At 40.6% G+C, this 25,905-nt stretch overlaps 1 protein-coding gene and 1 long non-coding RNA gene across 3 annotated transcripts in view; one reads left to right on the forward strand and one right to left on the reverse strand.

The window, feature by feature from the left end:
• The first annotated feature begins 4,907 nt into the window (after nt 1–4,907).
• DENND5A (DENN domain containing 5A) overlaps nt 4,908–25,905 on the forward strand; it is a 120,468-nt gene continuing 99,470 nt past the window's right edge. Inside the window, exon 1 of one of the 2 annotated variants that reach the window (XM_049650369.1) lies at nt 4,908–5,806. In XM_049650369.1, coding sequence (XP_049506326.1) covers nt 5,692–5,806 — 115 coding nt within the window. In that variant the 5' untranslated portion in view covers nt 4,908–5,691. The remainder of the gene's footprint in view (nt 5,807–25,905) is intronic. The other variant, XM_049650372.1, reaches the window with a different exon arrangement.
• Nucleotides 9,783–11,251, reverse strand: LOC125936370 (uncharacterized). Its single transcript, XR_007462007.1, has 2 exons — nt 11,194–11,251; nt 9,783–11,152 (listed from the first exon to the last, which is right to left on the reverse strand). It is a non-coding gene; the product is annotated as an uncharacterized LOC125936370 (long non-coding RNA).

Consider the following 25,905-nt stretch of genomic DNA (forward strand, 5'->3'; position numbering starts at 1 on the left):
TGCTTTTTACATTAACAGTGTATCTTGGATATTTTTCCACATCAGTACACAATGTGTCTCCTTTTTTTATCTTTCCTTCTTTTTATTTTTTTGTTTTAGAAAATACTTCAATTTTTTGCACAAACTGTAGTTTCTTTGACTTGTCCCCTATAGCTGGATATTTGGATTGTTACACATTGGTTTTGTTTTTGTTGCTACATACTATGATATATATATTTACTTATCTCTCTATCTATCTAAATATGATCCATCATATATATGATCCAAGATACACCAATGACCTCATTCCATCCTTCAAAGCAGGGTTTGGCTCTGCTGTTGGGCTGATCTGTTGTGATCATATCCTCCTTCCCCTTTACTTTGCTATTGCTTTTTCAGGCTACAGGCTCACAAGGTACAGCCCTGCTGTTCCTACATTCCTTCAGGGCAGAGCCAACATTCAAGGGAGTAATAAAAAGGCAAATAATTTGGTGTCCCTTCAAACTGTTTTTTTTTTTTTTTGCAGGAATTCTCTTTTTTAAAAATTTTTTACTTTTAGAAAATTTTTTAAAGTATTTTTTAATTTTTTAATTACATCCAAATTAGCATATAGTGAAACAATGATTTCAGGAGTAGATTCCTTAATTCCCCTTACCCATTTAGCCCGTCCCCCCTCCCACAACCCCTCCAGTAACCCTCAGTTTGTTCTCCATATTTATGAGTCTCTTCTGTTTTGTCCCCCTCCCTGTTTTTATATTATTTTTATTTCCCTTCCCTATGTTCATCTGTTTTGTCTCTTAAAGTCCTCATATGAGTGAAATCATATGATTTTTGTCTTTCTCTGACTGACTAATTTCACTTAGCATAATACCCTCCAGTTCCATCCACGTAGTTGCAAATGGCAAGATTTCCTTCTTTTTGATTGCCGAGTAGTACTCCATTGTGCATATATATATATGTGTGTGTATATATATATATATATATATATACACACACATATATATATCACATCTTCTTTAACCAATATCCATCTATCTTTCCATACTTTGGCTATTGTTGATAGTGCTGCTATAAACATGCGGGTATGTGTGTCCCTTCGAAACAGCACACCTGTATCCCTTGGATAAATGCCTAGTAGTGCAATTGCTGGGTCGTAGGGTAGTTCTGTTTTTAGTTTTTTGAGGAACCTCCATACTGTTCTCCAGAGTGGCTGCACCAGCTTGCATTCCCACCCTTCAAACTAGTTTAAAATACTTGTTGAGGTGTGCCTGGCTAGTTCAGTCAGTAGAGCATGTGACTCTTGATTTTGGGGTCATGAGTTCAAGCCCCATATTGGGCACAGAACTTACCTAAAAAAATAAATTATTAAATAGATATATATCAAGCAAAAAGAACTGATTTATTAATAAAAATGGTATATTTTTTATATTAAAATGAGGGATTTATTACATTCATTGTATATATCATTGTGTTTTATTCAATGTGAATTTGTTTTTATTTCCCAGTTTTTCCACTATTGATATCATTATCTAGCAACATTCATTAAAAGTAGAGGTAACTTATAAAGTTCCAAAGTATTTTTGAAATATGCTTAGTAATTTTTTGGATTTCATATAACCAGAATGTTTCACACTTTCAGTAGCTTGTTCTTTTTTCAGTTTCCTTTTATAATTTTCTGAGCCAGACAATTTTAAAGGGATTATAAGTTAGAAAGCATTGTGCTATGCTTTAATCATTATTTTCTGTAACTAAGAGAAATTTCTAATGTGTGTGTGGAGAGAGAGAGAGAGAGAGAGAGAGAGAGAAATCAAGAATGAGTGTAAGGTTTTTGCATGAGCTGAAAGAATGGGGTTTCCATTTGCTTATATGGGGAAAGAGTGTGGAAGGGGCAGCATCATGGAGACAAATGAGAAATACAATTTGGAATATGAAATGCCTTTTAGACCTCCAAACTGAGATGTTTAGAAGTCAGTTAGATATACAAATCTTGAGTTCAGGGACAAGTTCTAGGCAGAGTTAATATACATAAAGTGCTTAAAACAGTGCCTTGGAGATATATATAAAGTTTATTTATTTGGAGAGAACGCGAGTGGGGGAGAGGGGCAGAGGGAGAGAGAGAATCACAAGCAGTCTCCATGCTCAGTGCAGAGCCCAACAAGGGGCTCGATCCCACAACCCTGGGATCATGACCTGAGTAGAAATCAGGAGTCAGATACTCAACTGACTGAGCCACCCAGGTGCCCCTCAATCTTTTATATTATGGATAGTGCTTTCTGTAACTTGTTTACAAAGTCCCTACCCAGAGGTTAGAAATGTATTTGTTAATATTATCTTTAGAAGATTTAAACTTTTGTTCATGACATTTATAACTTCTTAATACATCTCAAGTTGATTTTTGTTCTGGAGCCTTTCCTCTACATGCTTGATTCAGAGATCTAGGCTCCTTCTGTCTTCTGTTTCACCTTTCCTTAGAACCTCAGAATTCTTCTAGCTGGTGAAAAGCCTACAAGAGAGACTGAAGCCTCATTTACTTCTTAAATACACTGACCCAGCAGTGACACACATAAATTCCTACACATATTCCATTGGTAAGAACTAGTCACATGGCCACATCTAGATGCAAGTGGGACTGGGAAATGTTGCCATGAGCAGACAGTTGTTTCCTAGGGACAATGCCACACACTGTGTTAAGGGGAAACATGATTTTTTGAGCTACAAGGTAACTCCACAACTTTTACCATCTTCTACCGCTCTTCCCACCCCAACCCTTCCCAGCCACCTTAGGCTTCTTATAGCTCCTTGAACACTCCAGGCACACTTCTGCCTCCTGCCCTTTCCTGGAATTACCTTCCCTTACATGTTCACTTGCTCTCTCTAATGTCCTTCATTATGAAATGGGTGCCCTGGAATGCTACTTATTAAGAATGTATTATGTCCCAGATATCTGAAATTCCTTTTTTCATTGATTTTTAAAAATTAATTTAATAATCTTCAAATCAATCTTGTGAAAAAGGTTAAGAATGATTATTCTTACTCCAGAGAGGTTAATTGATGTGCCTCAGTTCACACAGCTAGTAAAAGCAGGAGTGGGGATTTAAACACTAAATCTAAAGAACATCCAGCTTTGTTTTCTCTCTGACTCTCAATAGAAGCAATCACTCTGCCAAACATATTTCCTATTGGGAAGGAGATCACTTTACAATTGAGTATTCTGGGCCTCTGAGCAGTTACATTTCCCAAGGCAAATTAATACAGTTGGGGTTTTGTTTCGAATTTGTGTTTTATGAGTTGACTTGGTGTGAGAGATCTCCCAGCACCTGATTGTCTTGGATGCATTGGATAAAAAGTCTCTGGACTAGAGAGAGCACGCAAGCTGGGAAGGGGCAGAGAGAGAGGGAGACACAGAATCCAAAGCAGGCTCCAGGTTCTGAACTGTCAGCACAGAGCTTGACGCGGGGCTCAAACTGACCAACTCACCAACTCCTAACCAACTGAACCATCCAGGAGCCCCAAAAGTCTCTGGACTTTTAAACTGAGGACATTTAAGCTTTTTTTCAAGTCTCTTTTTCCATATCGCCCTCAGTAATCATTTTAAGATGTCAGTCAGATCTTGTCATTCTTCAGCTTAAATTCCTCTAAGTTACCATTCCTCACACACACTTCACAGAGTAAATTCTCTAGCCTGGCATTTGAAGACTTTCCTGCTCTGTCCCTCTTCTCTTTCCCTGGTTTCATCCCCCTTTAATTCTCCATTTCCCATTAAAATGAATTACTTGCTGTTGCCTGAATGTACCATTTTAATCTGTCACTCCCTGTTGTTGCCCATGCTTCCTGAAACATCTTCTTTCTCTCCCTTTTTACCTGAGAAGTTCCTTTTGATCCTCTGGAACTCAGGTCACATTATACCTCCTTCTGGAAACCTTCCCTGACCATCTCCCAACCTGGGGAGATGCCCAGATGCCTTGTAATTATTTAGCTCCCTAATCCCCCTCTACTGTCTGTGTCTCCAACATACAGGATGGGGGAGGATTATTCATATCATCCTGAATAAACTTTGTGAAGCTACTTTCTCCTCCCCACTTTTTGTCCCCTCAGTTCAGCCAGGTTACATACAGGGAGGGGCAGGTGCTATGGTTCCCAGTGATGTTGGTTGTGACCTCCAGGCCACCCTCCCCAAGGCAACTAATGCTTGAGAGAAGTACCCAGGAGAGAACCCAGGAGAGAGCCCAGGGTTAGTCCTTGGGGAAACCAGCTGCCTTTCAGAGTTCTTAGTAGCAGCCTGCCAGATCAAACCTTTTGCTGGAATAATAATAATTTATAATAATTATGGAGTGCTTTTCATGTTCCAGGCACTATTATGACCATTTTACCTGTTTGCACATTTATCTTATGTAATCTTCACAAAAACATGATGGCTGGCACCTGGAGAGTGCCCAAGGTCACATAGTAAATGACAAAGTCAGGATTCAAATCTGAGCATTCTGTTTCTAGAGCCCATGGTGGTAACCAAGATACTATATTACCTTCCTGGCTTCTGATCTCCAGTATCCTGCCCACCTTCTACAGGAACCAAATCAGAGGGTCCCAAGACAAGGAGCAAGAAGCAAGTTTCTCTCCTCCTCATCCCCCACTTTTTCTCAGGAGGACCAGCTCAGAGATGGATCTGAGATTTCTCATAAGTAGAAAGGGAGCTCCTAAGTGGCTGGGGCCTCTGGAGGCCCTAGGAGAGAGATGAGGACAGCCTGGTGCATGGGAAAAGGCCTGGATGAGGTGGTGGGTGAGGGAGTTGGGAGCTGGCAGCGAGCCCAGGATTCTAGTCCGGGTTTTATCTCTTAGACTCTATATAAAGTTGGGGGGAAGTCTTTGCTTCTTTCTGAGCCTTAGTTTTCCCCATTTGTAAAACAAGGGTAAATACTGGACTGGCTGATCCATCTCCACCAAGAGGGGGCATCTTCAGCTCTCCTGCCCGAGGAAAGGGCAGGGCACGGAAGCCAGGGAGCAGGGGCAGGGAGAAGACGCTATCTGGGGTCTAGGTCTAGTCTGGAGATGGGACCAGGTGGGGTGTTGAGCTCAGTCTTGCGACCCCATTCCTGTGACAGGGCCGGTTAAGGAGGAGACGTCTGGACCGCCAAGTAGGAGGAAGAGGTGGGGGGACAGAACGTGGGCCAGGCTCTCGGCTCTGCAGGATGCGCCCACTCATCCCTCACCTCCTTATCCTCTCAAAAGGAGTCGCAGCCTGTAGAAGGTAGCGGTTGCCGGCGACCCGGCAGTGGCCGGCGGCGCTGCGGCTGCCGCCTGGGAAGCTGCCGCCCTCCGGGCCCGAAGAGCATCACGTCATCCTTTCCGCCAGGCTCCCGCCCCCCTCCCCGACGGCGCCTGCGCAGGCGCGGCGGGAGGGGGTCGCGGTGGGGGCTCTCTCCTCAGCGCTTTCCGCCCTTCTCCAAGCTCGCTCGGGTCGCGGCGCTCTCGGCGGGCGGCAGCGGCGGCGGCGCAGAGAGGAAGGCGTCCAGGATGCGGCGCGGGGCGGCCCGGTGCCCCCCTGACCCGTCACGGCAGCCGCGGCGGCCGCGGGGACCGGGCCAGGGCCGGGGGCGGCGGCCCGAGCCGCGGTAGCGGCGGCGGCGGGAGGGGCAGCCTGAGGGCGGACGGGCGGGCGCCCTGGTGCGGGGGCTCCGCACTCCGCACGGCCCGGCCCGGCTCGGCCCCGGCGCCATGAGCGGCGGCGGCGGCGGCGGCGGAGGGGGCTCGGCGCCCAGTCGTTTCGCCGACTACTTTGTCATCTGCGGGCTGGACACCGAGACCGGGCTGGAGCCGGACGAGCTGTCGGGTGAGTGCGCGCGGAGCCCCGTGCTGCCTCCCTGCGCCCACTGCGGTCCGGGACCCTCGAGGAAACCTCCCCGCTTTGTCCCGGGATCTGGGCGAGGGCCGGTCCGCAGGACCCACGGCTGGCGCGGAGGAAGGGGGCATCGGGCTGGAGGTGGGGAAGCGAGGTTAGAGGCTTTGAGCCGCGAGGTGTCCGAACGGCCCCTCTGCTTCTCTGCGCGTTGTCCTGTAGTAGGGGACGAGGAGGAGAGGGAAGCGTTGTGTGATCTGTCTGGTGAAGGTAGAGTGACTTAGTACAAGATAAAGGTAAGCTTGTTCTCGAACACCCGTTAGGTGAGGGAAGAAGGTGTTTCACGATTAGTGCAAGTAAGTTCTACCCAGACTTTTAAAAAAACCAAGGAGAGCAAAACAGAAACTTGGTGAGTTTTTCTGGCCCCTTCCCAAGAAGCCAGTTCCTCAAAACCAGCCCTGGGATGGGCCCCCTGTTTGATAGGACATGAAGTAAAGTTGAGCCATGAAGTGAAGTTGAGCCACACGAAGAAGGGTAAGAACTCTCTTAGTTCTAGAAGGTCCTGTACCCCGAGGCTGTGCCTCTTTTTATGAAAAGTAATTGGTGGCCTTTTATGAGATCAGTGTCATTTGTGAATAAAAGCGCAGCAACCTAGTGGGAGAGTCTGGGTTGGGTCGTTAGGCTTCTCAAGTCATCTTTCAAAGAGGAAGTGGTAGGGGAGCGAAGATGGGGCCCAGATCAGATTTGGTAAGAATTGCAGAAGAATGTCATAATTGTAAAATCCCCATGAATTCCACTGCACTGTCATTGGAGCCTTTGAATTGCAACAGTTTTGAAAAAGTTTTTGTCTGGAGTGTCCAGTTTGTAGTTGTCATGTGAGCGGAGGTTTGTTGTTGTCATCCTGACTTGAGAGGGGATACCCCCTTTCCAGTGCTCTGTCATGATGTATTCACTTAAGTTTCCTGAGATTATGCTGTTGACTAATTTTACTTTGTTTCAGAGATAATGGGACAGGGTTGTTGGTTTATTTTTTAATTTTTTTTAATTAAAAAAATTTTTTTATGTTATTTATTTTTGAGAGAGACAGAACACGAGCGGGGGAGGGGCAGAGAGAGAGGAAGACACAGAGTCTGAAGCAGGCTCCAGGTTCTGAGCTGTGAGCACAGAGCCTGATGAGGGGCTCGAACTCACCAACAGTGAGATCATGACCTGAGCCAACGTTGGAGGCTCAACTGACTGAGCCACCCAGGCACCCGTTTGTTTATTTTTGTCACCAGAAAAATTTCTGTGTTTCTTATGAAAAAAAAAAAAAATTAGGTGCATACTTCAAGTGACAAAAATAGATCATCTTTTAAAAAACATGATAAATTGATGACTTTTATCAAGGTCAAAACAAATATTATTTTCTCAAATTTATAGCAGATGGAAAAGAATATCATGAAGCAGTAATGCCGTTAATACTAGGCCTTTTGTTGGGGTTGCTTTAGTGTTTCAAGTTCACTCTTTTAGGTCTTTAAATTCTTATAATAAAGATGCTAATTTTTCATCTCTGTTTCGTATTTATTAAATTTTTGACTTTATGATGTAGTTGTTGGAATTCAGTTCATGATGTTGGAGTGGGGAGGGACCTCAGAGAGGAAAATGAGCCCCAGGAAGGACAGTAGAGCCTACATCCTGTTACTTAATTGGCTGACTTTTGGTTCAGTGCTCCTTACACTAAGCTGCATCTCTGCCTGGCTGGATCTTTAGAAAACGCAAACATGTTGAGAAAGAATAAAAATAACAAAGTTGTCTCCAGTGAAAGAAACTTTAAAGTGGTGGAATAAACAAGTGTTATTTTTATACTGTGCTTTTGAGTGTCTATTAAATTATATAGAAACTTGATTTTAGAAAATAAAGAGAATGGTTTGCAAATGATAAAGCATAAGAATGAAGCCGGGAAGTGATTTGTTAGAGCATGGATTTTGCGGTTAATCATTCCCCCTCTGCAGTACATTGGCTATCTTGGTGACTAGCGGCAATTTAGGTAGCTGCTGGCATCTTCATGTATAAAACAGGTAAAGTAAATAAAAAGCATCTCATCAAGTAGACCCTCAAAAACATTACTTTTCTTTTAGCGAATATCTGTTAATTATCTGTTTTTTCAGCAAGCTAAAATTATGTCCCTGTGAAAGCTTGGGAGAATAAAGAAAAGGCGATCAATTGTATAAAATGTGTGAAGGAAGGGTATTTTTTTGTCTTTTTAAATGTGGTTGCAGTAGTGGAATGCCAAGACCATTTATTCAGTAGGTGGCCTTTGTTCGAATAGGCACTGATTGAAGGATTTCTTTTTTCCTTCATTTCATTTCTGGTGAGTTGGTAGGGGAATCTGGACTACCCAGAGGGAATCTGAATAAAATAAAACAGAATACAAATAGCTCTATGCAGGTCAGTATTGAGACTCTCCAGGGTGTATTTTCTCTCCTTAGCGAGCCTTATAGCTCCCAAACTGATGATGTCATAGTAAGTGAAACTATAGTAAATTGTGAACTGTACCCAGGTTCTTTAGGGAGGTATGAGGAGTCTATATTCTCTCCAGGCAAATTAAGTTCTATACCTCACATAGCTTCTATGCTTTTAAAAAAGTGAATCCTGAACAAGCAAATCAAAGACATTCAGTGTTCCTTAGTTTTGTGGAGAAGGATTAAGATTCATTCTCTGGTTGCAACCATAAGCAGAGAGCTTAGATTCAATCTCTGGTTGCAACAATAACCATAGAGCTTGCTGTGTTGAATATAAACTCAAATCATTGGATTTTATAGGAGTCTCTCCCTGTCACCTCTTCCCCTTTTTTGCAGATTTAAGTATTTAGGCAAGTCATTTAGTTACTTGTTGTGCAGGGAACTGAGGAAGGTAAGAAAATTGTTTTCTTTCTGGTTAGTTGAAGTATTTTGGGTTGTGAAGAGAGGAAGGTAATCAATGAATGAATCCTAAGTCTAGCCAACTTTAGGAAATAGTATCTGCTTGTTGGCTTTTTGAGCTTGTCGGATAGATAAGCAAATCTGTAAGAATTGCTTTCAATCTACGTTTTCATTACTGTTGGCCCAGCCTAAGTGGGGAGGCAGATGGCAGTAGAGTCCATTCCCACTCTTATCCTTTGATGGATGGGTGTCCTGGGCATCTTTGTTTCTCCCTTTTCTTCTTATGGTCACCACCACTGACTGCAGGAGAAGGCTTACCATGAGATAGGATTCCTGAGTTTACTTTCCCTGTTTCTGAGTGAGAATTAAGATTCCAGAATACTTGCGACCTGTTTTTTACCTTTTTTAAGTTCCTCTGAACTACCTGTGCCCAGCGTTGAGATGTAAGTTTTCTTGGTTCTTGCATCCACTACTCCAGTTGTCCCAGGCTCTGAGCAAAGGACTTTGCCAAGAATTGAGAAGGGCTTGGGAATATAGAAATGAGACTGGCCAGTATCCTGCCAAGAATTGAGGAGAAGGGCTTGGGAATATAGAAATGAGACTGGCCAGTATCCTGTATGAGCCTATTTAGAACACTGAGAATACACTGAAATCATCTCTTAATGTCACCGTTTGAAGAGAGGAAAAAATGTTTACTGACTAGGAAGGTCAGAGGCCTGGTGAGATCATACTCCTCCTTAACCATATTGAGCAATGAATTTAGAACATTAAGAATCATGGCATGTCAAACATGGAAGCACTCTTCAAGAGATTATATAACCTTATGATTTTACAGATGAAGAAACTGAGGACCTGAGAAAGAATATTTTTCTCCCTTGCCACATTTCATTCTTCTTTTCTGCTACTTGAGTGATGCTTTGAAGCAATCCATTGAGTAGAGGGGACAAATAAAAAGACAAGTAAAATATTTGTTTGGCAGGGGCAGGAGCAGACATTATGTCGGTTTTTCTAGTACAGGTTTCTGTTTCATTTTTTTTTTTTAATGTTTATTTATTTTTGACAGAGAGAGAGAGAGAGACAGAGCATGAGTGGGGTAGGGGCAGAGAGAGAGGGAGACACAGAATCCGAAGCAGGCTCCAGGCTCTGAGCTGTCAGCACAGAGCCCGATGTAGGGCTCGAACTCACAGACCACGAGATCATGACCTGAGCTGAAGTCAGACGCTCAACCGACTGAGCCACCCAGGTGCCCTGGTTTCTGTTTTATGTTAAGAAAGAATACTGTGTGTGATTCTCATGAGAGATATCTTATTTTTTTTAGCTTTTTCTTTTCATATAATTTCACACTGAACATTCACATGAATAGTAGAAAGATCTTCAACATATCCTTTTTCCAGATTCGCTGATTAACATTTTGCTCCATTTGTTTTGTTTTATCACTTGTATGCGTATGTTCTCTCTCCTTAACATATATATAAACAACTTCATTGAGATATAATTCATCTACCACATAATTCACTTATTTAAAGTGTACAACTGAGGGATCCCTGGCTGGCTCAGCTGGAAGTGCATGCAGCTCTTCATCTCTGGGTCGGGAGTTTGAGCTTCATGTTGGATGTAGAGATTACTTAAACTTAAAAAAAATATATATATATATATATAATTGAGTAATTTTTTAGTATATTCACAGAGTTGCTCAATCATGAGTGTAGTCAGTTATTTATCACTGGTGCTCCTCCCCACCCAAGGCCCATACCCATTAACAGTCACTCCCCATTTCCTTCCAACTCTCTCTCAGTCCTAGCCAACCACTAATCTACTTTTGGTATCTATAGATTTGCCTGTTCTGGGCATTTCATATAAATGAAGTCATATATGGTCTTCTGTGACTGGCTTTTTTCATTTAGTACATTTTTAAGGTTAATCCATGTTGTAGCATGTATTGGTATGTTATTTCTTTTTATGGCTGAATAATATCCTGCTGTATGAATATACCATGTTTTATTTATCCATCAGTTGATGGGCATTTGAGTTGTTTATAGTTTTTGATCACTATGAATAATGCTGTGAACATTTGTATAAATTTTTTTTTAATTAATTAATTTCAGTAGGGCCCACACCCAGTGTGGGGCTTGAACTCACAACTCTGAGATCAAGAGTTATATGCTCTACCAACTAAGCCATCCAAGTGCCCCACATTTGTGTACTTGTTTTTGTGTGGACATATATTTGCATTTCTCTTGGGTATATACCTGTGAGTGGAATTGTTGGGTCATACGGCATCTGCTTAACCTTTTGAGAAATTGCCAGACTGTTTTCCAGACCAACTATACCAGTTTACATTCCCACTAGCAGTGTATGAAGATTCTACTTTCTCCATGTCTTCACCAACACTTATTATCTTTATTTTTGATTATGGGCATCCTGGTGGGTGTGAAGATACCTCATTGTTGATTATGGGCATCCTGGTGGGTGTGAAGATACCTCATTGTAGTTTTGATTTACATATGCATGCTGGCTAAGAAGGATATCTTATATTTAAAAAAAAAAAAAAAAAAAAAAAGGCTATTTCTTTCCAGAGATGAAGTGGCTGTAAAAAGTTTGATGAGCCAGGTTCAAACAGAGAGCCAATACGAGTTATTTATTTTTTATTTTTTTAATTTTTATTTATTTATTTATTTATTTATTTATTTATTTATTTATAAACCATCCAGAGGTATTTATTTATTTATTTATTTATTTTTAATGTTTATTTTTGAGAGAGACAGAGACAGAATATGAGTGGGTCAGGAGCAGACAGAGAGGGAGACACAGAATCTGAAGCAGGCTCCAGGCTCTGAGCTGACAGCACAGAGCCCGACACGGGCTTGAACTCTCGAGCTGTGAGATCATGACCTGAGCCGAAGTCAGATGCTCAACCGACTGAGCCACCCAGGCAGCCCCGAGTTTTTTTTTTTAAGGTTTATTTATTTTTGAAGGAAAGAGAGACAGAGCGTGAGCGGGGGAGAGGCAGAAAGAGAGGGAGACATAGAATCCAAAGCAGGTTCTAGGCTCTGAGCTGTCAGCACAGAGCCCATTGTGGGACTCACGAACCATGAGATCATGACCTGAGTCGAAGTCAGAAGCCTAACCGATTGAGCCACCCAGGTGCCTCAAACTAATTTTTATTTTATTTTTATTTTCCTCTACCAGTCTGTCAATTCTGTGCAGATTCTCTTATGGTCATTGTATAAAGGGTTCTCTGCTCTGAATCCCAGACTCCTAACTGAAGCAAAACTCAAATCCTGATAGCTTACCTTAGGCATCTTTGATAACTTACAGAGGTCAAGGTTGCTATAACAAGAGATTTCCTAAGTTAGTCATGTATTTCCTTTTTTAAAGTAGAATAAAGGAGAGGTGAAGAGAAGAGACCAACACAGAAAGCAGAGCAGTCCAAGGCAGTTTAAAATTACATGCTAAATTTAGTTGTAGAGGCTGTATATTTTTCTTTTAATTTTTTTAAATGTTTATTTATCTTTGACAGAGAGAGAGAGACGGAGCATGAGCAGGGAGGGTCAGAGAGAGAGGGAGACACAGAATCTGAAACAGGCTCCAGGCTCCGAGCTGTCAGCACAGAGCCCGACGCGGGGCTCGAACTCAACAAACCGCGAGATCATGACCTGAGCCAAAGTCGGAGGCTCAACCGACTGAGCCACCCAGGTGCCCCAAGACTGTATATTTTTAAACAGAACCTCACTTTGCACTCCCTCAGGTGTGGAGGATCACACTGAAAGTAAGTGGATTTTGCTTGAATGGCACTAGAGCCTTACTCTTCTCTTCTTAGAAGGAAATCCTGAGTCACAGTGTTTGGTGCTTAAACCAAATTCTCTTAGACTCTGCTTGGTCCTTTCTTCCTTCCTAGATTAGAAATAGTTTTCTTTGCCTAAGGCGTCCTTTGGCAACACCCATTTCCAGTTTTATGTCTTTTGTAAGCTTGTTTTCTGGCTGACTCTGGCAGACGGAATTCTTTGACTTGGCTCCTTAATTCCCTGTTGCTATCCCTGGATATGAATTACTGTCAAGAGGTCTTACAAGTCTCTCAGAAACCTAGGTACACATGAGGGAACCTGCTGGATATGGCATAGGATCCAGCAAAAGAGTGAAAGACTTACTTTTTAGAAGCTGGTAACTTCTTAGGGAATTTAGTGCTTACACATAGGCTTTTATTGTTAGATTTTAAGCTGAGTTCTCAAAAGTTAACTAAAAAAATTTTTTTAATGTTTGTTTATTTTTGAGAGAGAGACAGCATGAGTGGGGAAGGGACAGAGAGAGAGGGAGACACAGAATGTGCAGCAGGCTCCAGGCTCCCAGTTGTCAGCACAGAGACTGACTTGGGCTCAAACCCATGAACTGTGAGATCATGACCTCAGCTGAAGTTGGATGCTCAACTGACTGAGCCACCCAGGTGCCCCTAGTTCTCAAAAGTTACTAAGTGAGGCAGATATTGGACATATGTCTGTGTTCCAGATGTTCTGTGATGACTGATTTTAGTTTGGAGTATATGGAGTCCTGAACTGTAAATTTAGGAGTGACAGAGTCTTATTATGGTAGAAAATGAGAGCATATGCCAGCACTCAAGCCATTTTCAGTATGCTCCCAGAGGTTCAGATATGACTCCATGAAGTAAGATGGAAACAGGTATAGGTATAGTTTAGATTATCAGGTTTCTCAGATATTATACTTAAGATATTTGCTTGATGGTGATCCATGGAATCTGTCATAGTTTCCTATTAAAGAGAGCCAGGTTAGTAATATTTTTTTGTTCATTAGTGTGATGGGTAAGTCGGGTCAGACTTTTGCTAGGCCATCTGTTTGTTATCTACTGTATGGCTGAACTAACTGGGTTAGTCTATTTTTTTTTTTTTTAAGTTTATTTATTTATTTTGAGAGAGATAGAGCAAGCAGGGGAGGGGGAGAGGGAGAAGGAGAGGGAGAGAATCCCAAGCAGGTTCCACACCACCAGTGCAGAGCCTGATATAGGGCTTGAGTTCATGAACTGACATTTTGACCTGAGCCAAAACCAAGAGTTGGATGCTTAACCAACTGAGCCACCAGGGACCGCTAGCTGAGTTAGTCTAAAATAGAGTTTCATGGAGTGCTGAGAGGCCTCAATAGGGAGAAGGTCTTTGGAGGTTCCTCTTGTTAAGCTTCATTCCTCTGTGAGTGTGGGATTCCTTGACTTCTAAACTATTTCTAGTTGGCACAACACACTAAAAAATGAGCATGCATTCATTAATATTGGTCATAGAATTTAAAAAGTCAGAGCTAGAAATCAGAGATAGTCTAGCCACCACTTGTGGCAGATGGTAATGATTAATATTTGCAAGTGACTTCATAGTTTTGCAGTGTACTTTTAAGTAGTTTTTTAATTTTTTCAGCGCCACTCGAAAAAAAAATTTTGGTCCATTGTTACCCAACAAGTTGGAAAGAACTATTAGAATCCAGGTCTTCTGTCTCCTGTCACACCATTGATGAGATTATTGTTTTGAGTCATAGATTTGGGAAAACTGAAGCAATGGCTTAATCATTGAATAGCAAGAGTTTTATATGATTTGGCCTCTTTAATTCAGTCCCCAGCCCACACTGCAGTAGAGGAGCTCTGTCAGAAGAAGAATCAGGTCACTCATTTTCTGAATTGTAGTTAAGGCTTGTTGTTATATATATATTTTTTCAAGTCTATCCCACTCTTAATCAGTTCTGAAAATGTTTTTCATAGATCAAGTAGTTACCAAGGCTTTATTTCTAAGAAGCTCCCTTTTTTCGTGTGGCTATTTCAGGATGTTTAATGCTTCTTTGTCTGAGGTTTCTTTTCTTTGAAAAAAAAAAAAAAGGGTTTGCATCTGTTAGCCACAGAAATCCCTCAGTAGAGGCTGCAGTTTGTATATTTTGTGGTTGTAGTTTGTGTGCTGGCTGTGACTTTTGGTTTACCACATTCATTCATTCATTCATTCTTTATTTATTTATATTGTTTATTTTGTTTTTGAGAGAGAGAGTGAGAGCATGGGAAAGGCAGAGAGAGGGAGACACAGAATCTGAAGCAGGCTCCAGGCTCTGAGCTGTCAGCACAGAGCCTGATGCCGGGCTCGAACCCATGAACTGTGAGATCATGACCTAAGCCAAAGTCTGATGTTTAACTGACTGAGCCGCCCAAGTGCCCCCCACCCTGCTTTTTTTTTAAGTTTATTTATTTTGAGAGAAACAGACACAGCATGGGTGGAGGAGGGGCAGAGAGAGAGGGAGAGAGAGAATCCCAAGCAGGCTCCGTGCTGCCAGGGCATAGCCCGATGCGGGGCTCAAACCCATGAACCGTGAGATCATGACCTGAGCTAAAACCAAGAGTTGGACACTTAACCAACTGAGCCACCTACATGCCCCGGTTTATCATATTCTGTATAATGAAAGAGTATGATGGGATACAACAAAGAAAGTTTCAGAATTCTTAAAGGCAGGAAGAGATGAGGAGATGATTTAGAAATAATAATCATAAGCCATGATTTATAACATAAGTGAATAAAACCAATTTATAACAAATTACATGCATTTTTATTATCATACTTTAGAATTACTTTCCAGGAATGTCAAAGGATTTGGTTCTTTTCCCCATTGTGTTGTCTCTGATGCCCTTTTCCTCTTTTTGCTTTTGTACTTTTAAAATAATGGCCCCCCAACCCTGTTTTAGCCTAGTTGTGAAGATAGATATTATTGTTAGATTGTTGAAGGAAACTAGAGATTTTATTTTAGGTGAGTTAGGTGTCTCTTCTTGTTTTTCCCAAAGTCTTTATTTGGCAATGACCATTAAAAAATTTCTTCTTATTTTTTTTTGCTGATTCTAAAAACTATAGGTCATTATAAAAATTAAAACATTACAGAGCAATGTTATATTGGGGCACTGGGGTGGCTCAATTGGTTAAGCGTCAGACTTTTGCTTTTGGCTCAGGTCATGATCTTATAGTTTGTGAGTTCAAGCCCCATGTCAGACTCTGCACTGATGGTGTGGATCCTGCTTGGGATTCTTCCTCTCTCTCTCTGTCCTTCCCCTGCTTGTGTTCTGTCTCTCAAAATAAATAAATAGAAATTTAAAAAAATAAACAAAATAAACAAAACAAATAAACAAACAAAACAAAATATTACAGAGCTATGTTACAAATTCCTTTTGTCTGAGAGTCAGCTAGACAAATTTCTTAGAAGACAGTGCTTATACATAATAGTTGCTTGATAAAAGATTTGCTCTATTAATTATGAAATGATAGAGGCTGCCTATTCAGATTTTTTTTTAATGTTTATTGATTTTTGAGAGCGAGAGAGTGATCATGAGCAGGGAAGGGGCAGAGAGAGAGGGAGACACAGAATCTGAAGCAGGCTTCAGGCTCTGAGCTGTCAGCACAGAGCCTGATGCTGGGCTCGAACCCACAAACCGTGAGATTGTGACCTGAGTAGAAGTCAGATGCTTAGCTGACTGAACCACCAGGTGCCGCCTCTCCATTTTTTTCCTGACATAAAGCATAGGACTTAACTTTTAGCATTCAAGCCAAGCTTCCACAACTTTTCTAAGTGCTGAGTAAGTGAAGAAATGTGGAGGTCAGTAGAAGAGAGGAATAGTATTGATTGTTTTCCCATACTCAAAAAGTCCAGGGCCAAAGTCAGGTGTAGCAGTAAGATGGTGATGGAAGAGACATTTTGTACTGCATTCCCATTGTTTTATAAATTTTAATTTATAAAGCTGAATTTTAGGGGCACTTGGGTGGCTCAGTTGGTTAAGTGTCTGACTTCAGCTTAGGTCATGATCTCATGGTTCGTGGTTCGAGCCCCATGTGAGTCTTTGTTGACAGCTTAGAGCCTGGAACTTGCTTTTGGTTCTGTGTCTTCCTCTCTCTCTGCCCTTCCTCTGCTTGCACTGTCTCTCTCTCAAAAAATAAATAAACATTAAAAAAATGTTTTTAAGCTAAATTTTATAATAGTTAAGATGAACCTGATTTTTTTTTTTTTTTTTAAATGAATCTGGTTTTAATTTGTTTAACCAGTTCTTTTGACTTAGGATCACAATCTCTTGTTGGGGAAAACCAAAACAAATATCTAGAAATATCAACTGCTAAACTGACATCCATTAAATTTGCTAACTCTGAAGTTCTATATGTCCAAATAGTATTTAATCCCTTCATTGTTAGAGTTGTTTAATATTCTTCTCCTAGGCCATTTTTTTAAAGTTTACTTATTTATTTATTTATTATTATTATTTTTTTAATTTTTTTAATGTTTATTTATTTTTGAGACAGAGAGAGACACAGCATGAACGGGGGAGGGGCAGAGAGAGAGGGAGACACAGAATCAGAAGCAAGCTCCAGGCTCTGAGCCATCAGCCCAGAGCCCGATGCGGGGCTCGAACTCGCGGACCGCGAGATCGTGACCTGAGCTGAAGTCGGACGCCCAACCGACTGAGCCACCCAGGCGCCCCTTACTTATTTATTTTGAGAGAGAGAAAAAAGCATGAGTGGGAGAGGGGCAGAGAGAGAGAGAGAGAGGGAGAGAGAGAGAACCCCAAGCAGGCTCCAAACTGTCAGTACAGAGCCCCGTGTGGGGCTCGAACCCAGGAATCATAAGATCGTGACCTGAGCCGAAATCAGACACTTAAATAACAGCCACCCAGGTGCCCCTCCTAGCCCAGTTTTTTCACAACATCTATATGAAACACATTCTTTCCCCAGCATTTCTATTGTGTGGAAAGTAGTATTTAAGCACTTAACGGTTTTATCTTTTAGGAAGGTATTTAGTGTTTTGTGAAGGATTGTTGGTCTGCTGATCCAGTTCTGTGGGCTGCTTAGCTCAGTTGGTTATGAGTGTGGTGCATTTAATGAGGCCAAGGTCATTGAGTCAGTTTCCATAAGGACCAGTTAGCTTTGTTCTATCTACGTTTGTGCTAGTCTTAGCCTGCCATCCCACTGACAAGACACTGTAGGTCATAGGGAACACAGGAAGAAAGTGAGGTTAGAGTAGCATTTCATCCTTGTTATAATAGATGATAATTAAATTAATAAGTATCTATTTATTGAGTACACTTCAATGCCAGGTGTGAGAGGGCATTATCCCCATTTTATAGATTTGGGACGTAAAGTGCAGAGAATTTAAATAATGTGCAAGAATTATATAGCAAGAATTGGAAGCCTGTTTTTTCCCTGTCTCCAAAGTCCGCTACCACAAACCTTTCTCTTACTGAAAGACCAACTTAGTGATGGGACACTTGTTTGCATAGCTGTGAGATACAATTGCTGTCTTTGAGCTAATAGTCTTCTGAGGAGTCAGGAATGTAAACCACTTAACTGCAGAAAAGGTCAGTTCCTTAAGAGAGAAGCAGATTGTGGTGTGTCCTTGGGGCTCTGGAGAGTGAACAAGTTCTGTTCTCTAGCTTTGTCGTTTATATCTTGCAAAATTTACTACCGAGGGCTTAGCTCTGGTGTGACCCCGAAAAAAAACATGGTCTCTGATTTATTCATTTGTGCAAAAACACTTGTGGACCTGTACATAAATTTATAGAATCTGAGGGTTAGAAAAAACATGTTTGAAGATCATGGTATTTTTGTCTATCTAAAAATAAAACTGAGTTTAAAATACATATTTCTTATAGGGAATTTAAAAATTTTAGAAAGGTATAGAAATAAGTGACTCATAATTCTTCTATCCAGATTTAAGCTGTTAGTATTTTGATGTCTTTATGTAGTTCCTTCTAGTTTTAAACATTTTTATTGCAGTATAACTTAAACACAGATCCTAAGTATATAGCTTGATATATTTTTATATGTGTATGCATGTGTATAACCATCACCCAGATCAATTCTTTCTAGTTTTTACTATGTGTGGGTGTATGTATATATACTTTTACATATTGTGATAAAGTGAAATGTAAAATTTTGTGTTTTGATTTTTTTCAATTAATGTTGTCATGAGTTATTTCTCAATATGAAGTATTCTCTTGAAATTTTATTGATCCCAGTGAAGAGTTAATTCTAAAGAGCAGAAACTCATTCAGACAAACTGAAGTAAAAAGGGTATTTATTTCAAATTATAACATGTAATGTATTTATAAATAACATCTTAAAATATCCCACGTCAGGAACATCTGGGTGGTTCAGTTGGTTAAGCCTCTGACTCTTGATCTCAGCTCAGACCTTGATCTCTGGGTTGTGAGTTCAAGCCCTGCGTTGGGGAATTTCCTACATCAATATATAAATCTATGGAATATTTCAAATTTAATTAATTAATTATTTTTGAGAGAGAGGGCGCAAGTGAGCAAGGGGCAGAGAGAAAGAGAACCCTACGAGGGGCAGAGGGAGAGAGAGAGAGAGAGGGAGGGAGGGAGGGAGGGAGGGAGGGAGAGAGAGAGAGAAGCAGGGCTCACCAGGAGTCAGTTAAGGATCTGACACTTGGTTTCGGCTCAGATCATGATCTCACAGTTAGATCCAGCCCCACATCGGGCTCTGTGCTTACAGTGAGTGGAGCCTGCTTGGGATTCTCTGTCTCCTCTCTCTGCCCTTTCCCCACTCGCGATCTCTCACCGCCACTTTTTAAGATTCCAGTTTCTCTACATCTGTAATAAAATGTTCTGGTTTTTCTAAAATGTTTCCATTCTGCTAGGAGGAAAATATCTTGTTTTAATCTGAATGTAATTATTTGTGAGGCTGAGCATCTTTTCATATATTTCATGTACCTTTGTATATTCTAGGAATTACCTGTTCAGGTCTTTTGTTCATATTTCCATTCTGTTGATTATCTTTTTTTCATTCATTTGTGGAAACTGTGTATTAGGAATATTTTGTCAGGAAATAAATCAAAACTTGAAAAATGCTTGCAGTGAAAAATATATATGTATACTAGTATGTATTTATAAATTGGGGTCGTAAGAGAAGTGCAATTGTGTATATACTGCCTTTTGAATTATATGTCCATAATTTTCCCATGGTGATTAAAAATGTCTTAATTAAAAATGTTCTCGGGGCGCCTGGGTGGCTCAGTCGGTTAAGCGTCTGACTTCGGCTCAGGTCATGATCTCACGGTCTGTGAGTTCGAGCTCCGCGTCAGGCTCTGTGCTGACAGCTCAGAGCCTGGAGCCTGTTTCAGATTCTGTGTCTCCCTCTCTCTCTGCCCCTCCCCTGTTCACACTCTGTCTCTCTCTGTCTCAAAAATAAATAAACGTTAAAAAAAAATTTTTTTTTAAATAAAAATAAAAAAATAAAAATATTCTCATGCCATTAAATATTCTTCATATATACGATTTTAAATGTTATTTAATTCCAAAGTACGGGTGAACTGTAGAATTTGTTTTTAATTTAAATCCAAGTTAGTTAAAATAGTATAATAATGATTTCGGGAATATAATTTAGTAATTTGTCATTTACACATAACACCCAGTGCTCATTCCAACAAGTGCCCTCCTTAGTGCCATCTCCCATTTAGCCCTTACCCCCACCCAACACCCGACCAGCAACACTCAGTTTGTTCTCTGTATTTAAGAGTCTCTTGTGGCTTGTCTCCCTCTTTTTTTATCTTATTTTTGCTTACCTTTCCCCCTCAGTTCATCAGTTTTGTTTCTTAAATTCCACATATGAGTGAAATCATGTATTTGTCTTTCTCTGACTGACTTATTTTGCTTAGCGTAATACACTCTATAAACTAGAATTTTTAATGATTATTTGGCACTTGGGTGATTTATACTTTTTATAAATAATTTTACACTGTATTACTTTATACAGATCTTGAGTATCTTATTGCTCTTTTAAAAAAAAAAAAGTTTATGTATTTATTTTGAGAGAGAGAGAGGGGGAGAGAGCGTGAATGAGAGAGGAACAGAGAGAGAATCCCAAGCAGGTTCTGTGCTGTCAGCACTGAGCCCAGTATGCTCAATCCCATAAACTGTGAGATCCCATGAACTTGTGAGATCATGACCTGAGCTGAAATCGAGAAAGAGTTGGACACTTAACTGAGTCACCCAGGCACCCTTGCATCACTTAACTTTTTTTTTTTTTAATTTTTTTTTTTTTTAACGTTTATTTATTTTTGAGACAGAGAGAGACAGAGCATGAACAGGGGAGGGGCAGAGAGAGAGGAGACACAGAATCGGAAGCAGGCTCCAGGCTCTGAGCCATCAGCCCAGAGCCCGATGCGGGGCTCGAACTCACGGACCGTGAGATCGTGACCTGAGCTGAAGTCGGAGGCTTAACCGACTGAGCCACCCAGGTGCCCCATTAACTTTCTATATAATTTTGACATGGATGCAAAGTGGAGATAGGGTAATAGTACTACATACATTATCTCATTTGGGCCTATTAGCAACCACATGTGGTAACTTCTGTTATTCCCATTAAAAAATTTTTTTAAACATTTATTTATTTTCAAGAGACAGAGACAGAGTGCGAGTGGGGGAGGGGCAGAGAGAGAGGGAGACACAGAATCGGAAGTAGGCTCCAGGCTCTGAGCTGTCAGTGCAGAGCCCAATGCAGGGCTCGAACCTACTGTGAGATCATGACCTGAGCCGAAGTTGGACGCTTAACCGACTGAGCCACCCAGGCGCCCCTGTTATTCCCATTTTATATGTGAGGACACTGATGCACAATATGGTTAAATAACTTACGTAAGACTATTCAGCTAACAGATGGAAAGACTGGGATTCAAACTCAAATCTGTCAGAATGTTATTGAAATCAATATATAATGCAGTAAAGTGCACATATCAAAGTGCACACTGTGATGTATTTTCACAAACAGATCATACCTGTGTTTCCAGTACCCCAAAATCCTTCCTGTGCCCTTGTCAGTCAGTATTTGCTCTTTCACCTGCCAAGGGTAACGTGACTTCTAACAGGATTGATTAGTTTTGCCTGTCTGTAATTTATATAAATGTAATCCAAAGCTGTGCTATTTTGTGTTTGGATTCTTTTGCACATTATGTTTGAGAGATTCATTCATATTGTTGTAAGTAGTTTTAGATTCTTACTGCTGTATAGTTTTCCATTATGTACCTGTATCACACTTTATCTCTCAGTTCTACTGTTGATGACACTGTGGGTAGTTTCTAGATTTTGAGTATTACAATAGTGTTATATTATAAACATTGCTGTATGTGGCTTTTTTGTGAACATTCCCTTTGTTCTTTTGCATGTTTACCTAGGAGTGAAATTGTTGGGTCATAGGTATATGTTCAGCTTTAGTAAGTACATGTACTGCCATACTGTTTTCCACAGTGGTTGTACCACTTTACAATCTCTCCTGCAGTGCAGTAAGTTGCTCCCTGTTCTCATCAATACTTGGTATTTTCCTTCCTTTTTATTTTAGCCATTCTGGTGGTTGTGTAGTGGTATTGCATTACTTAAATTTGCATTTCCTGGATGACTATTAAAGCTGAGCACCTCTCAAAAGTTTATCAGACATTTGTTTTTTGTTTTTTTAAAGTAGGCTTCATGCCCATTGTGGGGCTTGAACTCACAATCCTGAGATCAAGAGTCTTATGTTCTACTGACTGAACCAGGCAGGTGCCCTATCAGACATTTATTTGTATTCCCTCTTTTTAGAAGTATCCGTCTTTGGCCATTTTTCTTTCAGGCGGTCTTTTTTTTTTTTCTTATTGATCTAATGGATCAATTCTTTATATGTTTTATTATTTTTTTAAATGTTTATTTATTTTTGAGAGAGAGTGCATGCACAAGTAGGGGAGAGACAGAAAGAGAGGGAGACAGAGGATCTGAAGCAGGCTGTGCACTGACAGCAGAGAGCTGATGTCAGGCTTGAACTCACAAACTGCAAGAACATGACTCTGGCCGAAGTCAGATGCTCAACTGAGAGAGCCACCCAGGGGCCCCTATATGTTTTAGATAAGAGTCTTTTGTGTCCCATGTCACAGTTACATGTACTGAAAATATTTCCTTTTAAAAATATTTTTACTTTTTTAGAGCGAGAGAGAGCTAGAGCAGGGGAAGGGGTAGGGGTTGGGGTGGGGGAGAGAATCTCCAGCAGGCTCCACGCTTTGCTTGATTCCATGACCCTGAGATATGACCTGAACCAAAATCAAGAGTCTGACACTCAACCAACTGAGCCACCCAGGCGCCTCTGAAAATATCTCCTAATCTCTGTGTTTCATTTTCATTCTCTTAATGGTGGCTTTTGAGGAACAAAAGTTTTTAGTTATAATATAATCCAATTTATCAGTTTTCTCTCTTTATGTTTATTGCATTTTCTGTTTAAGATATTTTTGCTGTTGCAAAGTCACAAAGATGTTCTGTGTTTCCTACTAAAAGCTTTATTGTTCTGTCTTTCACATTTAGATTTGCAGTCTCAGAGCTAACCCTCTTAATCACTATGCTGTGACACTACTCTGTACTGCCTGAAAAAACGCTCTTACCCTGCTCATGCGCGCATGCGCATATGCACCACTTTTCAATATTCTGCACAATGGAAGAGAAACATTTCCATTGCTCTCACAGCTGGGCCTGTGGTACAACAAGGCTTTGATATGACCAATACAGTGCTTTTAATAGCAGTTTAGTAAAACAAATGCGTGTCTTTGTGCTTTGATTTAGTACCAGCTGGTAAAATTTTAGTGCTTAGGAAACTGAAAAAAAAAAAAAAAAGAAAAATGAATATTACTATAAGAGGTAGAGGTCTGAAGGGTAAAGAGAACTCACTTTTGTTATTGAGGGTAACCTGACAGGAGATTCTTAAATCTCCTTGTACACTCTAGAGGAAGTGAGGAGGTGGTCCTTTATTATAAACTGTGGGTTGGAATTTGGACTTAGGGATATGTTAGTGTTCTTGGTACAGCCATGTTTGCTGCTCTGAACTCTGCTTTGGGCAGATACACGATATATGTTGTCACTTTTATGCAGAAGAGGCTTCCTTCTTGGGAAGAATTTGGGAATTTCCAAGGCATTTTGTGTCATTTTCATGGTTAAAGATTTAGAGGCGACTCTTGCATGTATGGCTGTCCTTTTGGGAGGAAAGGAGCTAATATTTGTTGGGTAGCTCTTGTGCTCTTTACAAGTATGTCCCTTTACATATGTTAACTCACTTAGTCCCTTAATGGGCCTATCAAGGTATTATTATCCCTGTGCTAAAGATGAGGAAACAGATTTATTGAAGAAAGAGCTTGGGCAGGTTACTTAAAATTCATCAGGGTATGCAACTAGTATTTGAATCTAGATTTGCCTGTGTTTAAAGTCTTGTTTCCTTTACCAATCATAGTGTTTATATCACAGGATATACTGTAGTACCTTCCTAGCTTCATCTGGAAGAGAGGCTTCTGTAGATTTGTAAGTCCTGTCTACCCAGAGAAGGAGATACAGATTTGTTCACATGTCTTCATGAATTCCAGGAGGTGTTGGTTTTTAATGATAAATTTTTATGTCTCTATAGCATTTAGCTTAGAGCTGTGTACATAGTAGGAACTCAGTCAAGATTAATAAATTGTTCGAGCATGGAATAATGTAGTAACGTAGTAGAACGGCTGAGTGTGGGGTAGACAAATTCTCTATCCCATGGTGGCTGAATGGAGAAAACATTACTCTGTGCTTATATTTATAGCTTGAATTTGGTGGGAGGGTGTAAGATGTGAGGTTTTGGGTGAATTGTTTTAAATGTCTTGCACATTCAGTAAATATTTGTAGGTTGATAATATTGATGAGTTATGGAGATATTTTCCACCTTGAGGAAGAATTTAAATTTTTGGCTACACATTTTCTTGTCTCTGTGGTAGCAGAGGTGTATTCATTTTTAGAATTCTTCTTTAGCCTTATTTTGTAATAGATTGGCTAGTTCAGTTTTTGCTGCTGTGGTAAAAAGAACTGTTATAATTAGCATCTCTGCTTCCTCTCACAGTTTTATGGATTTGTTTTGAAGAACCTAAAAAGAAACAAACAAAAAGAAATGTTCATTGTGCTAAGTATTTCTTCAAGAAGGGTATTTTATGCTAGGTAGTACTCTAAATGTGAAATCCCAGATAACCACATTTGAAAAAACCAAAAATCCCAGGACTGAAATGAAATGGTCCCAGAAGCTCCTCCCTGCATTGTCATGGTAAATTATCTATAGATTGGAAAGGATAGAACTGAGTTACTGAGAGGAGACTGAAACCTGAGATCATTAAGCGTTTATATTGGAGCATTTAATTCCTGTGAATGAATTCAAGTCTCTAGACCCAAACAAATTATACCCCAGAGTTCAGAAAGAGTTTTGGGATGAGATCATTTAGTTGCTGTCAGTAACATCTAAGGAATATGGAATTACCACAAAAGGACATATTTTCAAGACTCAGAAGGTAAGAGCTTGACATTTCTAGTCAAAATCTAGAATGGCTTATTAAGGATGTAGTATGTGAATTTAGAAAAGGAAACTGATGATTATTATTTTTTTTAAGTTTATTTTACTTATTTTAACAGGGAGCAGGAGAGAGAGCACAGGAGGGGGGGTGGGGGGTGGGTTGGGTATGGAGGGAGGGGGGGGGGGGGGGGAGGGAGAGAGAGAGAGAGAGAGAGAGAGAGAGAGAGAGAGAATCCCCAAGCAGGCTCTGCACTGACAGTGGGGCTTGAACTCAACGAACCATGAAATCATGATCTGAGCCGAAATCAGGAGTTGGTCGATTAACCAGTTGAACCACCCAGCTGCCCTAGGAAACTCATTATTAAGAGCCCTTAAGGGGCCCCTAGGAACATGTTAGGTCAGATCAATCACATTTTCTTTAAGGGAGTAGACTGGTAGAAGTGGGGAATATTTCACCACCATTTTTGGATTCAGGGATTTATAAAAAATTTTTTTTAATGTTTATTTTTATTTTGAGAGAGAGCACATGCGCACAGGGGAGGGGCTGTGAGAGATTTTTATTTTGAGAGAGAGAGGGAGAGAAAGAATCCCAAGCAGGCTCCATGCTGTCAGCACAGAGCCTGATGTGGGGCTCAATCCCACGAGCTGTGAGATCATGACCTGGATTCAGGGATGTTTTGATGGGAATGATTAGGATATACATGGAGTAGGAGAGAGATTTGAGCTGTATGATGAAGCAGGTGATACAAAAGTAGCAGTATAAAAAGAAGATTTTCTAAAAAAAAAAAAAAATGTGACTTAATAGCTGTTACATCCACATGACTCCTGAAACAGAATGATACGGGCACCAGTGACAGTCACA

The sequence above is a fragment of the Panthera uncia genome, chromosome D1 (genome assembly GCF_023721935.1).
Source record: "Panthera uncia isolate 11264 chromosome D1, Puncia_PCG_1.0, whole genome shotgun sequence".
In the NCBI taxonomy this organism is placed as follows: Eukaryota; Metazoa; Chordata; class Mammalia; order Carnivora; family Felidae; genus Panthera; species Panthera uncia.